At 44.7% G+C, this 17797-nt stretch overlaps 1 protein-coding gene across 2 annotated transcripts; it reads left to right on the forward strand.

The window, feature by feature from the left end:
• Positions 1–995: 995 nt before the first annotated feature.
• Positions 996–12974, forward strand: Iqcf2 (IQ motif containing F2). Of its 2 annotated transcripts, XM_075967712.1 has the most exons (3): positions 10961–10978; positions 11149–11229; positions 12360–12974. In XM_075967712.1, exons 1-3 carry the CDS (start codon positions 10961–10963, stop codon positions 12744–12746), a joined length of 486 nt encoding a protein of 161 aa, XP_075823827.1. In that variant the 3' UTR covers positions 12747–12974. The 2 variants fall into 2 exon arrangements, with proteins under 2 accessions (XP_075823825.1, XP_075823827.1); XM_075967710.1 differs by lacking the exons at positions 10961–10978; positions 11149–11229 and adding an exon at positions 996–1289.
• The last annotated feature ends 4823 nt before the right edge of the window (positions 12975–17797 follow it).

A 17797-nucleotide genomic window follows, 5' to 3' on the forward strand; every position in this document is an offset into this window, starting at 1 on the left:
ATACCTGGCATTATTCCTGGGGCCCTGAACCTAGGGCTAGACAATTCATAGTCCCTGTAGGCAAACCTACCCCTATGACTCTGGTCAATAGACACAGTTTTAAACTGACCCCACATGGCTTGTGGTTATATCCCTAGACTAGTGTATCTATCAGTCCTCATCGGAAAAGCCTCTTTTGGCAGTAGATACCAATTAACACGGAGTTCTACAACTGGGCAAGGCACAGAGAACACCTGAAGAAGGCTCTGCCCTGATTATAACTTCTATTGCATAGCCCCTCCTCCCAAGGCTCGGGGATTACTGTTCAAGGAGGACAAAAGGATTACAAGACTCGGAGGTGATGCGTGACTACCCGGAAATAGTGCTTCTGGACATAGCAAGGCACTTCACACATGAATTCAGAGCAGCTGAGACAGCGTGTACAAAACCTGCGTAAGCCCCCGTCGGACAAAATTCCAGCATGCAAAGAAGCTGTGGCCATGAAGTTCCACCCATGGCTAAAGAGAGCTCATCGGCAATTGTTAGCGCCTGGGAGGGCGAGCTTGTGTTTAAGGTGTGGCCTGGTGAGCTGACTACGCTCCAGCGAAGGCCACACACACGGAAGCACAGATTGTACTAGATGGGGGGGGGGGACATAGTTGAGTCAGTTGAAAGTGGGGGTGGATTTAGGATGAGGGAGGAGGTGAATATGATCTAAATATGTGGCCCACAATTCTTAGAAAAACATGTAAGAATGAGGGGGAAAGGTTGCTGTCTGACCTCCACATACACACTGTGGCACGTGTGCACACATTCACACAAAAAGAGAAGAGGGGGAGGGGGGAGGACAAATGTGGAAAACAGAAGTTCTGCGACATAAGCCGACTTTGAAAACATTATGTGAAGTGAAAGACAGACATATTGCAGAGTTATATAAAATTTATATAAAATGCCCAAGAGAGGTAATAAATAAACTAGTAGCTGCAAGCATCAGCAGGAGAGAAGCGGCCGCTACAGGCTTGCTGCTGGCGGCGACTCCTGTTTTCCTGTTGACTGATGAAAATATCGCAGAAGGAGAGCACAGCCATGGTCACTGTATTTGTTACTTTTCTGTTGGAATAAAACACAATGATCCAAAGCCACTTACGGAAAAAAGAGTGTGTTTGGGTTTACAGTTCCAGAGGGATTAAGGTCCAGCGTGTCACAGAGGAAGCATGGCATCAAGTGGCAATCACCGTGGCAGGAGCAGGAAGCTGAAAATCTCATCTTTCACCGCCAAGAGGAAGCGGAGGGAGCAAGCTGGAAGTGAGGTGAGGCTGGAGACTCTCAACCCAATGTGTTGGGTCTGAATGAGAATGGCCCCATAGGCTCATGTGTTTGAATGCCTGGTCGCCAGCCTGTGGAACTGTCTGAGAAGGATAAGGAGGAGGGACTTAGTTGGAGGAGATGCGTTTCCCAGTTAGCTCTCTTTCTCTGCATCATGCTAGCGGACCGGATGTGAGCTCTCAGTGGCTGATACCAATGCCAAGCCTGCCTGCCTGCTGCTGTGCTCCCCATTATGATGAACACGGACTGTAGCCCTCTGGAACTGTGATTCCCAGTTAAATGCTTTATAAGTTGTCTTGGTCATGGTGTTTGTCATGGCAATAGAAAAGTAACCAAGATACTCACTCTCCAGTAAAGCAAAGATAAAAACTCTCCCTAACATAAAGAAAGTGGAGGAAAGAGGAAGAGAACTCAGTGCAAGCCTTGGAAGGCAGAAGGTCCCAAGGGTACTGAGAAAAGATAAAACTGCACACAGAGATGCTGCATGTTATATTTAACCTATTTCAGATCACTGAAGTTCCAGACGTTGCCTCTCTTGCCAACCATACTAAGTCTTGCCAAATTTACACACCTTGCCCATATGAAGATTTGGGGGAAATGATTAATTGTTCTTCATATTCTCATGGACTTTGATGATAAAAACCTTACTAAATCCAGGTTGTACCATTTTTCATATTCTTTCTGAGCAAGATGAGATTCTAATGATTGATCCAATAAACTTCTTCATCCCTCAGTATGGGACCAGAGAGATGGTTCATTGGGTAAAATCATTTGCTGCCAAGCCTGTCAACCCAAGTTCAATCCCAAGACTCACGTGGTGGAAGGGAAGAACTGATTCCTGCAAACTGTCCTCTAATCTACACTCATAAACACAGACACACACACAAACTTTGGAAGATGAAGACAATACAATAATACACAGTAGTAGAAAAAAATACACGGTAGTAGAATCCATTACTTTGTATACTAACTTTAAAAGTCAATTTTTTAAGCAAGAAAATTTATTTTTTTTTCTTTTGGAAGTTGTTTTCTTAATGACATAGCCTCTAAAACTCTTAGTGTACACACTAAGTTGCAGTTAAAAACACCATCAGGGGGGCTGGAGAGATGGCTCAGAGGTTAAGAGCATTGCCCGCTCTTCCAAAGGTCCTGAGTTCAATTCCCAGCAACCAAATGGTGGCTCACAACCATCTGTAATGGGGTTTGGTGCCCTCTTCTGGCCTGCAGGCATACACACAGAATATTGTATACCTAATAAATAAATAAATATTTAAAAAAAACCACCATCAGGGCTGGGATTGCAGCTCAATGAGGAAATGCATTCGCAGCACAAGAGCTCCGTCCTCACCAACACATGAAAAACAACCCTCAGGGCAGACCACATTGACAGATACTAGTTTAGTTAAATTAGAACAGGGGGCACTGGAGGGATGGCTCAGTGCTTAAGAGCGAATACTACTCTTGCAGAAGACTGGAGTTAGGTGCCTAGTGCCCGTGTCCGGAGGCTTAGAGCCCTCTGTTACCCCAGTTCTGAGAGATCTGACACTCTTCTGGCCTCTGTTGGAACAGCACGCACATAAACACATGATTAAAAATAAAATAAACCTTTAAAGCTTTTTAAAAAATTGGAAGCCAGGTTGGGGGGAGGGGCACATCTTTAATCCCATCACTTAGGAAGCAGAAGCAAGCCGAGATCTCTGAGTTTGAAGCCAGCCTGGTCTACATAGTGAATTCCAGGACAGCCAGGGCTACACAGAGAAACTCTGTCTCAAAAAAACTAAATAAATAAATAAAGTAAAAAGTTAGAGCATAAATAACAGAGAAAACTCAGGGCTAAGAATGATTTCTACTAGTCAGTTACTCTATAATACTCTCTAAAGCTGTATAAATGCTACTTCTATTGTAACGCAGAGAGGAATGAACTCTCATCTTCAGTGGTAGCCATACCATGAGGCTTTTTAGAAAAGTGAAGGTATCCAAACCAGGCTCGTGCTCTTTGGTTCTTGCAGGATGGTATGCCTCAAGAAGTAACCTCGTTAAACCTTCCTCTAAAGGAAGGAATTGGTGTTTTCACTTAGGTACCTTTTTGTTTGTGTGTATGCAGACATTGCACACACGTGTGGATGTGAACCAGAAGCCAACAGTAGGGAGCCTCATCACTCTCCACCTTTTATTTTTGAGATGGGTCTCTCGATGAACATGAGGCTCATGCATTGACTAAACAGACTGGCCGATGAGCTCCAGGGACCTACCTACCTCTGCTGTCCCAGCACTAGGGTTACAGACACGCCTACCAGCCCCACATGTGTGATCTCTGCCTCCTATCTCATTATCCCTGGAACTGCAGGCACACACCACCACAGCTGGCTTTCATTTATGGCAGTTGGGGTTCTCATACTTGAGACACCAATGCTTACTGATTGAGTTGTCTCCAAAGCCCCAAGCATGAGTTGTCTATATCATGGCTTCTTCTTGTGTTGCTAGTATCTTTGGCATTCTGTGCATTTTATGGCATAGCCTGGACACTGATAGAGAAAAACTTTCTGTTCCATGCACTAAGGGTACCCAGAAAGGGGCCCTTTTTTTGTATAGGTAAAATGCATATTGTTATATAGTTATAAAGCTGCATTATAGTCTATTGCATGTATTTTTATCTATGTTATAAATATTTTATACCGCTAAGTTTGTTAAAATATTTTTTCTCCCTAAAAAATATTCAAAAATAAATATAGAACTGGGCATAGTGGTGCACACCTTTAATCCCAGCGCTTGGGAGGCAGAGGCAGGTGGATGTCTGTTTGAGGCCAGCCTGGTCTACATAATGAGTTCCAGGGCATACAGAACTATATAGTGAGATTCTGTCTCAAAAAAAATAAATAAATAAATGTATATTGAGCCAGATATGGTGACACATGCCTGGAATCTTAGCATGTGGAAGGTGGGAGCAAGAGGATCAAGAGTTCAAGGTCAGCCCCAGCTACATGACCTTCTGCCTCAAAATATAAAATAAAATTAAAATTTTGACAGTCTATAAGTTAAATGGTTATAGCTTATTTGTTCAGCAGAGGTATCACTCTTTGAGTTTTAGTCCAAGTTCAAGACAAGAGTGTTGACCTAGTACAGCTATAGAACTTTACTGGCCACTCTTGGACACTTTGGTAGTGTCCATCAAATAGACAAATTCAAATGCTGGGCGACCCTAGCCATGTCCCAAACTGAATAGCTGCTTCCCAGTACACATATGGAAAACTAAACAAAGAAAAAAAGAAAAAAGAGCATCGGCATGGTATTGCATATCTATAATCCTAGAACTATGGGGGAGGGAGCAGGAGAGTTACAAGTTCAAGACCAGTCTGGGCTACGTAGAGAGACCCTATTTCAGGGTTTATTTTTAGGTCTCACCATTTTAGGGTTTTAGTACATCGTGGCAGGGAAGGCATGGCAGGGCTTCTCAGCTCCTGACAGGGGACTGTGTGGTAGAGGCTGCTACTATCATGCAGATCAGGAGGCGAACCACAAGGGGAATCAGGAGCCAGGCTACTTTCAAAGCTTCACTCACCCCACCAAGCTGCTTCCTCCAGCTAAGACCCAGCCCCTAACAAAGTCGCAGCCTTTCAAAAGAGCTCTGCCAGCTGGGGACCGAGCATTCAAAATATAATCCTGTGGGAGACATTTCAAACAGAGCCATGGTATTCCCCTTTCATATTTCCATCCGGCTGCAGACTACACACAAGAGGACATCCGCCCAGTTATGATCCCAGCAAAACCTCCATAGATGTTTAAAAAACTTTCATCTGTAAAGGTACCAAGAAGCTCAATCACTCCTTATTAAATAATTAAATAGCAGCATCAACTTTTTTTTTGCAGTGAGATAATTTTAACTGCTTTGTGTGCTTTTTTTCCATCTCTTTCTATTTCTTGGAGCTTTATCTGATATTAGAATTCTTTCTCAAGTTCCTGAAATGACATTTCACCCTTAATACAATATTTCTAAAACTGAGAGCTTTTTTTTAATTCAGCATTTCAAAACATAATGGGAATGTTCTCGGCATTTAAAAAAAGATCTCAACTAAAATGCATACACAAAAGACCCCGAACAGACAAAACACGCTGTGAAAGAGGATGCTGTAGGCACACACACTCAGAGTTTAAAAATTGGGGTCGGGAGGGGAGAAAATTAAAAGTAAGAAAAACCTAAAAAGACATTTTCTTCCAAAGAAAACACAGCTGGCCAGCAGGTCCATGAAAAGGTAGCTAACATCACTGGCCATCTGGGAAACCGAGATCAAAATCGCAGTGAGCCATCACCTGACATCTGTTAGGATGGTTATCATCCAAAGACAAGGGGGGAAAGTGTGGGCAAGGGTGTAGAGAAAAATTGGGACAGCCATATGGGAAACAATATGGAAGATCCTTTATAAAAATCAAAATAGAACTACCATATGACCCAAAACCAGGCTTCAGGGGACATATCCAGAGGAAGGGAGTATCCTGAAGAGAGGACTTCACTCCCATGTACCTGATGGGATCCTCCTGGCTGTATCGCCCAAGCAGTGAGATTACAGGTGTACCATCATCCTGGCTTGGCTATGTCTGTGACAGGGCTCCACACGCAGGTCGTTCCTGCTTGTGCATGTATTAGTCTACCCTCAGAATGACAGAAAATGTTCCACAAATCTTAGATATGACCATGAACTTGTGTCTAGTCTATAACAACTCATAATTACCAAAGTTCAGCCCTGTACAACAGCTATGGACTGCCGTGAGGACCTGGGCCAGGGCTGCCGGAGAGCAGCATGCTCGTTCAGTCCCTGCATCTCTCTGCAGAAGCTACTGGGTACGGTGGCTTTAAGCACAGTGATGCTCAAATGCTTGAGAGAACCAAATTATGAAAGATGACTGTGGTGGCTTGAATAGGGACGTCCCCTGTAGGCTCCTGTATTTCAATGCTTAGGGAGTGGCACTGTTTGAAAGGAGTTGTAGGCAAGGCCTTGTGGGGGCAGGTGTGACCTTGTTGGGGTAGGTGTGGCCTTGTTGGAGGAAGAATGTCACTGGGGTGGTCTTTGAGGTTTCAGAAGCTCAAGCCAGGCCCAGTGGCTCCCTCCCTCCCTCTTCCTGCTGCCTGCGGATCCAGATGTGGACTGCCCTTTTCTTCAGCACCATGTCTGCCTTTGTGCCTCTGTGCACCACTGACCTGATAACAGACTAAACTTCTGAAACTGTAAGCAAGCCCCAACTCGTTGCTTTCTTTTACAATGGCCATGGCGTCTATGCACAGCCATAGAACACAGATCATGAAGGATCTGGCTGTTAGGGACTTCTAACCAAGCCCCAAGGATGCTGCTCATGCACTTGACAAGAGTATACCTAGCAAATCCCACTGAAGAGGCTCCTTGATAACTGTCAACCTCATCTGCTTTCTCCCAGATGCTGTGCATCTGTGTGGAAGTGGAAGTGTGTGCTCAGGGGCAGCGTTTTTTGGCAAGCTTGAGACTCTCTGCTGTGTGAGGCTGGGTCAGGCAGTGATCCCATTACACCATGATCCTGACCTTTGGAAAATCTCTAGTCTTCGTGTTCCTCCTCATTTTCCAGTGGGAAAAGTCCTAATGAATTATATTGAAAACCCAGACCTAAAACTGGAAACAAATTTTAAAAACCCATTCATGTTTTGAGTAGTTTTAAATAGTTTCTTCATGAGAAAGGGGGAGAGGAAGCCTAAACTCTTATCAAAAGAGTGGAAAGCCAAACAGGATGGAAGGAACAAGAATAAGATCCGCTGTTGCTGTCTAAGGGTTGTGTTTCACTAAGAGACTGAGTCTGACATCCTGATCTCAGCTCACAGGATGAAGGAGTCTGATGCCCAGGAGGACCTTCATAGATTGACCCTTGACAGGATAGAAGCAAGAAGATTTCAACATACCTGCCCCCAACAAAATGGAGGAGTCCAATGCCCAGGAGGACCTCACAGGCTGACTCCTGACAGGATGGAGGAGTCCTTTTCCACACTGAGAATTACAGTCTGGAGTCCAGCTTTACAACAGAATTCATCCCCTCCCCTTTGCCCCTCCCCTTCTGCCTCAACTTCTCTTGCTGTCTCTACCTGCTCTCCCCTGCCCCCAAACTACTGTGACTTTAAGGAAATCTCATAAGGCCCACCCCTAGATGGAAAGCTATGGGCAATTAATGACAGCAAGGGGAAATTAGTCTTCCTCAGGGAAAAGCTCCCCAATTGGCCATCCAATAAGAAGTGCTCAGCCAGGAAAACCGTACATACAAACGACACTAAATGGTCTCAGTGTTTATGAATGTGTATGCGTGATGTGTGTATGTGTGTAACAAAGGAAAAGAAGCCACAAATTTGAGAGGGCACAGGGCAAGGAGGATACAGGAAGGGTGGGAGGGAAAGAGAAGGGAGAGGATGTAATACAGGGCACGTGTCTGGAATTTTAAAGATTTTTAGTTTTAGAAAGGGGACAAAGAAAATGCTCTGGAAGAGCCTTTGGGCTACTGGGGGTCCCTGGCTCAGTTGCTCTACAGAATCACTAAATATGCCAGCAATTTTTTTTAATTCTTTGTAGTTCTTAATTTCTAAAGCCTGTTTTCTGTGCTTTGACAACACTATTTTTTTTAATGTGATTATTTCCTTTAAAGTGTCCGTGGGACTATTGGACGAATCGGGTTCCTAACTCTTCTGTGCTGCTATTTGCCATTTATGTTTTAAGCTTTAATTTAAATTTGACTCATACATTATTATTTTAGGTGTGTGTGGGATGTTGTCGGGGTGTGTGAGGTGTCCACAGCCAGCCTTCTGGCTTGAGGTCAGAAGACAGCCTCCAGAGTTGGGGAATCAGTTCTCTGCTGCCACCTTGTGGGTTCAGGGATGAAGTGCAGCTCACCAGCTCTTTACAGTGCCGCTACCCTCAGCCATCTAATTGATCCTATGTTACCGTGTTTTCTAGTTATTTTAATCACCTCTTAGAAGATTCTAATGAATAAAATAGGAAAGGTCTAAAAAGACATTTCTCCAAAGACACACAAATGGCCAATAAGCACACAAAGTATATTTAACATCATCAGTTCCAAAAGAGTTAAAACATAGGGCTGGAGAAATGGCTTAGAGGTTAAGAGCATTGCCTTCTCTTCCAAAGGTCCTGAGTTCAATTCCCAGCAACCATCTGTAATGGGGTCTGGTGCCCTCTTCTGGTCTGCAGGCATACACACAGACAGAATATTGTATACATAATAAATAAAATAAATATTTAAAAAAAGAGTTAAAACATCAGAGGAGGCAATATGAGACTTTAGTCCCAGCACTTGGGGAGGCAGAGGCAGGCGGATCTCTGTGAGTTCAAGGCCAGCCTGGTCTACAAAGAGAATTCCAGGACATTCAGGGATACATAGTAAGAACTTGTTTTTTTTTTTTTTAAATGAAATACAATGGTGGCTCACAACCATCTATAATGAGATCTGGCGCCCTCTTCAGGCCTGCAGGCATATGTGCAAGCAGAATGCTGTATACATAGTAGATAAATAAATCTTTTAAAAAAATTAAATACATACAGAACCTAGATTTAAAAATACACGAACCGGGCGGTGGTGGCGCACGCCTTTAATCCCAGCACTTGGGAGGCAGAGGCAGGCGGATCTCTGTGAGTTCAAGGCCAGCTTGGTCTACAAGAACTAGTTCCAGGACAGCTAGAACTGTTACACAGAGAAACCGTGTCTCAAAAAAAAAAAAAAAAAAACATGTGCTTGTATCAATACCTACATGTGTATTTATAAGGCTGGGGGGGTCATGAAAGAAAGGGAATTAATTATGAGAAGTAAAGGAGAAATTATTTAAATTTAAATTAATTCTTTGAGAATTTTATACTGTTTTCAATCATTCCCTCCCCAGCCTTTCCTCTAACTCCTCCCAGATCCTCTCCATCCCCAGCTGATCTAAAACATAATTCTAAAAAGAAAAATTAAAAACTTAAGATGACACCCCTACAGAGGATAATTTATCAAGACATCAGGCAGTAACAAGTGCTGACACAAGTAAGAAAGAATAAGAGCTTACATACGCGCTAGCATACATTTTAAGTGGTTGATCCATATGGAAAACAGGCCTCTGTTCCTCAGATGAGTCCTCAGAGTTCATCATGGGCCAGAAGTTCAAGCCCTAGCTATTGGGAAATGAAAGGTATTCACAGAAAGTTTGTACATGGCTGGGTGTTTACAGCGGCACTATTCTTAATAGCCCCAAGTGAAAATCAATAGCATAAATACCCATGAAAAGGGTGTGCACGTGAACAGAACATGACATGCACTTGCAGTGGAATATTACTTGGCCATAGAAAATTATCACGGACTGATGCATCCTGCAACACGGGAAAACTGTGAAAACATTCAGTAAGAGAAAGAATCCAGACAAAATGGAACACACACATGATTCTAATAAGAAATACCGCAGTGCTGGGCTTACAGATGTCTGCCACCAAGTCAAACTGCCCCTGTGAAATTCTTGATAAAAATTCTTATATTTTAGGATAGTTTTTAATGAGTAACATCTGAATTTCTAAGTTTTGAGAGATTCAGATTGGACCTATCAAGTCTTGGTGCCTATTTATGGTAGAACTTTAATGGCCTTCTCCATGGGTTCTGGGTCTCTGGATTCATCTCCAGCTACTGTAAAAAGAAGCGTCTTTGATAAGGGTTGAGCGTTGCACTAATCTGTGGGTATAAAAATAAGAGCTCAGGGGGATGTTTATTAGTATGACCATTTAGCAGAAGGAGATTACCAAGTCCTCCCCTAGGGCCTATGACCTATCCTGCTCTGGACTCTTGGCCTAGTTAACAATGCCAGATATGAATTCCATCTTGGAGAATGGGCTTAAAACCCACCCTGAAAGTGGTTGGTTATCCCCAGAATGTTGGCTGCACTCTTGCACTAGTGTGTATCTGTGTGTGCACAGAAGCTCACTTGTTCTTGTAGCTTGCAGGGTTCACAGCCGGATAAGACTATTGATTACTTTTCTCCCCTGCTAGTGTACAGGGTTTTTTTTCCGTTCATTCAGTGTGCATGCAACCTTTGAGGATTATGAAAGCTAGCGAGAAGAACTGAAGCTTCTAGTTTTGACTACAGAGATCCTTGTACATTCATGTTGACCAATATCCTACTCACACTAGTGAGGAAACCAGTCAGCCTGGATCCCAACCCACTGCTAACAGACAGTGAAGATGTGGTGGATAGACAGAACGGAACTTTATCCAACCGTTAAAAAAAAGAAAAAAGAAAGAAATATAAGACTTACAAGTAAATAGGTGGAACTAGAAAATTCTGAGTGAAGTAAAAAGACAAATGTGTGTCCTCTCTCATATGCAGATACTAGCTTTGGCTCTTTAGATTTGTGGTCCCCACCCCACGCCCGCCCCTTGGAATGCCTGTAGAGGTAAGGAAGGTAGAGAGGGGCCAATGGGAGAGGGACTTAAGAGAGGAGAGACAATAGAACATATGTGATAAGGAAGTAGAAGGGGGAGAGGCTGAGGCAAATATCTTAATCTTATATCACAAAGCCATTGTGAATTCAGTTTCCCCTCTCTTGGGTCACTAATACCTGATGCTGGGAAGCAGGAAATGAGGGCTAATGAACCATCTAGAGGCAGGCTGGTGATGGCGCTTAAGTTTTGTGTAAGAGCCAGGACCAGACCTAGCAGGCGGTCAGGGTATGCGTGTGCATCACGCTGGGCTTCACAGGCCTAGGGAAGGGAGGGATACTGAAGCGGTGGGCGCTTCTGACAGGGCCGTCCAGAGAAAGCCTTTACTCATGCACATGTATTCCCGTTTAATCTCGGTGACAGTCCAAGAGCAGTTTGATTGTGCCTGTAATTGAAGAAGAAAATGAAATTATTCAAAAGAAGAAGCTAAAGGTAAGAGAACAAGTGAGTTGAATTACACATACAGTTAGGAGAACTCCAAGTCAGTTGTATCCATGTGCTAGGGACGTGGGATTCCACCTCATATCCATCCAAGTCTAAATGACCAAGAGTCAAGTCAGTATTTGCTCATTCCCCTCTGTCTCCTCCTCCTCGGTCTGGGCTCTTGGATCTGAGTCTGACTGTGATGTGCTGACTGGAAAGAGGGAAACGGTCAGAAACTGCCTGGGGCTGGAAGTCCAGAGCACCAGTACTGTGGATTAAGCAGAATGGTCTAAATACAGACAGGTTGGTTGTAGAACAGGAAGGAAGTGCTACAAGTCACAGTGTGAAGTAAAAACACATGACTTCACAGAGAGCAATCAGATTATGGGATGATGGGGGGATGAGTCAACAAAAAGAAAAGAAAAGAAAGGAAGGAAGGAGAAGGAAAGAAGGAAGGAAGGAAGGAAGGAAGGAAGGAAGGAAGGAAGGAAGGAAGACACCCAGGCGAAAGCATTGGGAGAGTCAATGTTCCCAAATCAGCAAGCGCTAACCGTGTAGTGTAACTACACCGAAGCTCCTCCTGTCCCCAGCACACCCTTCTGGTGACTCTGGTTTTCTCTTAATTTAGGCAGCAATGAGGTAGGCAAGAGAAGGTTGTTATTAGCCACGGATGGAGGTACATCTCCTGTGATCCCAGCCCTTGGAAGATGGAGGCAGGAAAGAAGAACAGAAATTTAAGGTCATTCTCCACTATATAAGGAGTTCAAAGCCAGTGTAGCATACACGGGATGAAAAAGGAACAGCCAAGGCGGTGGTGGCTTATGCCTTTAATCCCAGCACTCAGGAGCCAGCCTGGTCTACAGAGCAAGTTCCAGGACAGCCAAGGCTGGCTATCTCAAAAAGAAACCCTGTGTCGAAGAAGGAAAAAAAGAAAAGAAAAGAGAGGAACTGAGACACTGAGAATGGGGTGATGTGCCCATAAAAGCAGGGAAGGGTCCCCACAAGGTCCGGCTCCTCATCAGAGTTCTGCTAGATCCCAGAACTCTCCAAGGAGGAGCCAGTGTTTAGAGGACAGCCCAGTGCCCTTCCAAGAATACCCTGAAAGTTGGTAGCAGGAAGGTCCTTGAGTAATCTCTCTTATCTCTGTCTAGAAAAAGCTAAAGAAGAAAAAAACTAAAGCAGCCATTAAGCTCCAGGCCTGGTGGCGTGGCACCCTGGTGCGCAGGACCCTGCTGCATGCAGCACTCAAAGTCTGGATCATCCAGTGCTGGTGGCGGCTGACGCTCTGCAGGATCCTGGAGAAGAAGCGGAGGAAAGCGCTGATTGACTTCTCAAACAGGGAGAGAGCGATCGTCAAGATCCAGTCGCTGATTCGGATGTGGCGCATTCACTGGCGGTACTGCCAGGTCCTCAGCGCCATCTACATCATCCAGGGCCACTGGAAATACCACAATTGCCAGTCTTGCTCCCTCCTGCGGGGCCACTGTGTGATCACGACCACTCACCTACAGTTCCACATTGAAATCATTGACCACTGAGGACTGACCAGAAGGGACGCGCAGCGTTCGGTCCCCAGTAAAGGTCTAAATGGTTGGTGTGTGTTTCTGTTCCCAGCTAATGGACGCCTTGAGACTTGGGCCTTGCTGACTCCTGTTGTCTGTCTCAGAGATCAACAGTGAGGATTTCCCGGGCTTGCATCTTGGGGTGGTAATGGTCACACGCCGCTCAGTCATCAAAGCATCAGCCAGGTCCCAACCTATGACCCAGTCAGAAGTCCAGTTCCCATTCCCAGGCCCGTTCCTTTCTCCCCATCACTGACTGGAAGACTACATCCCGTGAAAACTCTTACTACCCTGCGTGCCCAGACCGACTCTGGGGTCTGCAGTCAGGGTTGGCTGGGATCCAGAGTGCCTCTGTTTCCTTATTGGGAAGCATCTAAAGAAAATGCCGATGTCTGAAGAGGGCATCACAGTGTGGCCCCAAGGGAAGATGGGAGGTTGGCCTTAGTGCTGGGGCTGGGGCCAGGGCTGGGCATGTCAGCAGGCAGTGAGATGACCCTGACAGGTGGACAAGGACACTCTCAGAGCTAGAGCAATGGCTCAGCAGTTAAGCTGTTTTTCCAGAGGACCCAGATTTGATTCCCAGAACTCACACGGCAGTTCATACCTGCCTAAACCTCCAGTTTCAGGAGATCCAACACCTTCAGACAGACACACATGCGGGCAAAACACAAATGTGCGGGAACTAAAAATAAATCATTCCCCTCAATTCCTTTTTCCCAATTCTCACCCAAACTCCTCTCTCCTGAAGGGTTGTGTGGCAAATGAGGTGCCCTCTAATATCACCCCTTCCCCAACCCCCAAACAGCCCTCCCAAGCTCTTCAACTCTGCTCCCACGGCCATGCTAAAATATCACTACTGTGAGGCACCTTCTTTAGGTGCGCTGTCTGGTATGGAAAACCCCTGGAGACACAGCTAGTGAAGATGAGGACGTGGGTTTCTGCACGTGCTAGTGGCTACCGCATCGGAGAGGGAGGCTCTGACGAACTGCTGCTCAAACTGCTTTCTCTGGAGCCCCGTCTCTGCCTCCTTCCTCCTTTCCTTCTGGCACAGCTTCTCAGTAACCAAGAGTGTCTCTTCCCGTGTTAAGTCTTCATTCTCAGCTAGGCGGTGATGGCGCACACCTTTAATTCCAGCTCTTAGGAGGCAGAGGCAGGCGGATCTCTGTGAGTTCAAAGCCAGCCTGGTCTACAGAGCTATTTCCAGGACAGGCTTCAAAGCTACAGAGAAACCCTGTCTCAAAAAGAAAAAAACAAACAACCTTCATTTTCTCAATTCTGCTAGTCTTTCAGGCGGTCACTTTGTCACTTGCCCTGCTTAACTGTGGTCAATTCTCTGCACAGTTTGGCTTCTTCTCTTCCTTCCTTTCCTCCCTGTCTCTCCTTCTTTCCCCCTCTCTCTCAACACATGTGGGATGAACTCACCTATCTTCCTGCTCCCTTACTTATAGCGTAATTTGAACAAGACTGTCTATATTCAGGACTATGTATCTCAACTGAGTAGTCCCCAAATTTTCTCTCATGTTTGCATTTCCATTTTATGGGTTGAATAAGCTAAAACCTCTCCTCTACAAATACCCAGTTTTGCTTCTTCTCTCCTCCACTCGGATCCCCAATTTCCTATCATCCTGTTCAGAGTTTACCTGGCCCCACCCACACTCACTGCTTTCTCTCCAGTGAAATTAAAAGTCTTTGCCCTGGTCACAAGCCACCCCCTCAGATTATGCTTCTGATGTGGGATTCCCCTCTGTATGCTGTGAATACCACTGGTTAATAAAGAAACTGGCTTGGCCTGATAGGGTAGAACAGAACTTAGGTAGGCAGAGAAAACTAAACAATGCTGGAAGAAGGAAGGCAGGGTGAAAGAGAAGCCATGTAGCCCTGCCGGAGACAGATGCTGGAACTTTACCTGGTAAGCCACAGCCTCATGGCAATATACAGATTACTAGAAATAGGTTAAATTAAGATACAATTTAAGAACTGAAGAGATGGCTCAGAGGTTGGGAGCACTGACTGCTCTTCCAGAGGTCCTGAGTTCAATTCCCGACAACCACATGGTTGAACAGGCTGGCCTTGAACTCACAGAGATCTGCCTGCTGAAGTCAGATGTAGGATGATAGGAAACCTAGTCCCGTGAAGCATCCCCTTTCTTTCTGCTGCTCGGCTCTTCTTTATATCCCAGTAAGTTCTTTTGTTCCTGCTGTTTAAGAAGCAGCCACCACCAATAACAACATGAAAATCTTTGTTCAATTGGAGAATTTTAGAATTTCCCACTTATCACTGAGGCAATTTCATAAAATTTTTGTATATGGCTACTACATATAGGCAATTGTCTTGGGTTTTTGTTTTGTTTTTTTGAGACAGGGTTTCTCTCAGTATTCTGACTATCCTGGAACTAGCTCTGTAGACCAGGCTGGCCTCAGACTCACAGAGATCCACCTGAGTGCTGGGATCAAAGGCAAGTACTACCACACCTAGGCTACTTAAAGTAGTTCTAACAAAACAGACCATAGATTCCTTCAAGTCAAGTGTCTTTTTAATTTTTTTTTCAATTTTTAAAAGTTTATTTATGGGGGCTGGAGAGATGGCTCAGAGGTTAAGAGCATTGCCTCCTCTCCCAAAGGTCCTGAGTTCAATTCCCAGCAACCACATGGTGGCTCACAACCATCTGTAATGGGGCCTGGGGCCCTCTTCTGGCCTGCAGGCATACACACAGACAGAATATTTTATACATAATAAATAAATAAATATTTTTTTAAAAAGTTTATTTATGTATATGAGTACTCTATATGCACTTATGTACACCTTTATGCCAGCTGATCCAGCTAAACTGGTAGATTCTAGGTTTACTGAGAGACCCTGAGTCAAAAACTAAGATGGAGAAGGAAGGGGAAAGACATCTAAAGTCAACCTCTCCCCTCCACAAGTACACGTGTGAAAACACACACACATGCATGCACACACACATTCATATACATACATACACACATGTGCATACGAAGGCACACATTTACAAAATAATTTTTAAAAATCGATTTTAGGCTGGAGAAATGGCTCAGCGGTTAAGAGCACTGGCTGCTCTTCCAGAGGTCCTGAGTTCAATTCCCAGCAACCACATGGTGGCTCACAACCATCTGTACTGAGATCTGGCGCCCTCCTCTGGCGTGCGGGCATACATCGAGGCAGAATTGAATACATAATAAAAATCGATTTTACACAATTTCATTCAGAAATTAGAGCAGAAATCGACTTTTTGAGGCTAGTGTTCAGACCAAAGTAAAACCAGGGGCTGCAAGAAGGAAGAGTGAAGAAGGAGCCATAGGACAATAGCTCCCGGGATGTGTCTGCCAAAACCCACAAGAAAATATTAGTGTTTCAACAGCGAGGCAGAGATGGCTCCCAGCTCACGGTATAAAAAGACAGTCCATGGGGAAAATGAGGTTACTCGCACAGGTTTGGAGAATGGAGGCTGTGGCTGAAGGAAGATGCAGTGTTAAAACGGCAGTCCGGACACCGAGGAAGAGTCTGGGTGTGCACAACCATGTGTCCCCTGAGGAGCACAAGGAAGGCACCATTGTCCAGACACATAGCCTTGCTTCTAATGCAGCTAATTGTAACTTTAAGTGTGAGCTTCTAAGAAAACTCCCCCACCCCCCACCTCACTCCTATTTCAGGAAAGAGAACCCAGACCATCTCATACACAAAGAGTTATCTAAGCAAACACAGCTAGTTCTTGGTAGGTTTTTATTTGACTTTGTGTCTGTCTGTCTGTCTTTGTGTCTGTCTGATTTTACCTACATGTTTGTCTGTATACCATATGTATGCCTAGTACCCAAAGAGGCCAGAAGAGGGCAATCAATGCCCCAGAACTGAAGTAATAAGTGATTGTGAGTCACCATATGGGGGCTGGAATCAAACCTAGGTCCTCTGGAAAATCAGTGAGTGTTCTTAAGCGCTGAGCCATATCTCCAGCCCTCTTGGAAAGTTTGAGGAGCAAAAGTACTTAGTTTAGTTAATAGCAATTGAGACACCTGCAAAGTTGGAGGTAACAATGCCAGCCAGTGTCTAAGGGCCAGCAGACAGTCATAGACAACTACTAACAAAGTCAGAATCAGACATGACGAAGAGGCTTCTGCTACCCCTACTGGAGGAACAGTAAAGATCAGGTCCGTGGGTGGGCCAGGAAGACTTGCACCGAGCGTCTCTGTCCATGGTAGCGCAGAGACCAAACCACAGTTACCTCAGCGGGTTTCCAGTTTCTGCAGTAGCCCTCTAAGAATTACTGGACCAGGAAGTTCAATGGCTTCTTAACTTCTGTGAGAGCCCCTTCCACTCTTGAAAGTTTGGGCTTCCCACTTTCTGTAACTCTAATAAAGCCTGCTTCTGCTTTTCAGACTCCCACAAGTATCTGAGTCTTCACTAGCATGAGACCGCAAACCCAGAACACTGTCCTAGATTGATCCATGAGGTTGATGGGTGTCCAGCACCCTAAGTACTTGGTCACCTAGAACTGGGCTATAAAATGTCTCATCACACTCAAAAACAACACATCAAACCCAAAAATATATAAAAGTGGTTATATATCCCTATCAACCAAATTTAACTCTAGGAAACAAGGCTAAACATTAAAATTTATCAGTCCACGTGTGACTATATTAATCAGGTCAGAAAAATGACGTGGCAAACTTAGCACCTATTCATGATGAAAATTCTTGAGCATTTTAGAAGTCTGATAAAGAGACTCTGTGAGAACCCTACAACTAGCATAATAGTAACCGAGCACACTCTACCCCACCCCCATTTCCCTGCAAGACCGCAAGTGAGACACGATCCACTCTCAAAGCTGCTCACCATAGTACCGGGAGTTCTAGCCCATGCAATTAGTCAATAAAGAGAAATAAAAGGCATAGAAACAGGAAAGGAGGAAGCAAAACTGCTCTTGTTTGCAGATTATAGGTTTGAAATTACAGATTCAAAAATCTAAATACAAATAAAAATCTACCCAAAGCAAAAGACTTAGTACGTGGGGT

This window comes from Microtus pennsylvanicus, chromosome 3 (genome assembly GCF_037038515.1).
Source record: "Microtus pennsylvanicus isolate mMicPen1 chromosome 3, mMicPen1.hap1, whole genome shotgun sequence".
Lineage (NCBI taxonomy): Eukaryota > Metazoa > Chordata > Mammalia > Rodentia > Cricetidae > Microtus > Microtus pennsylvanicus.

Excerpts from the sequence above, each read along its gene's own strand:
- Iqcf2 (XM_075967712.1), top strand. Across the intron at positions 11,230-12,359 it reads AGCTAAAGGTAAGAGAACAA|AAAAAGCTAAAGAAGAAAAA; the intron begins GTGAGTTGAATT and ends ATCTCTGTCTAG.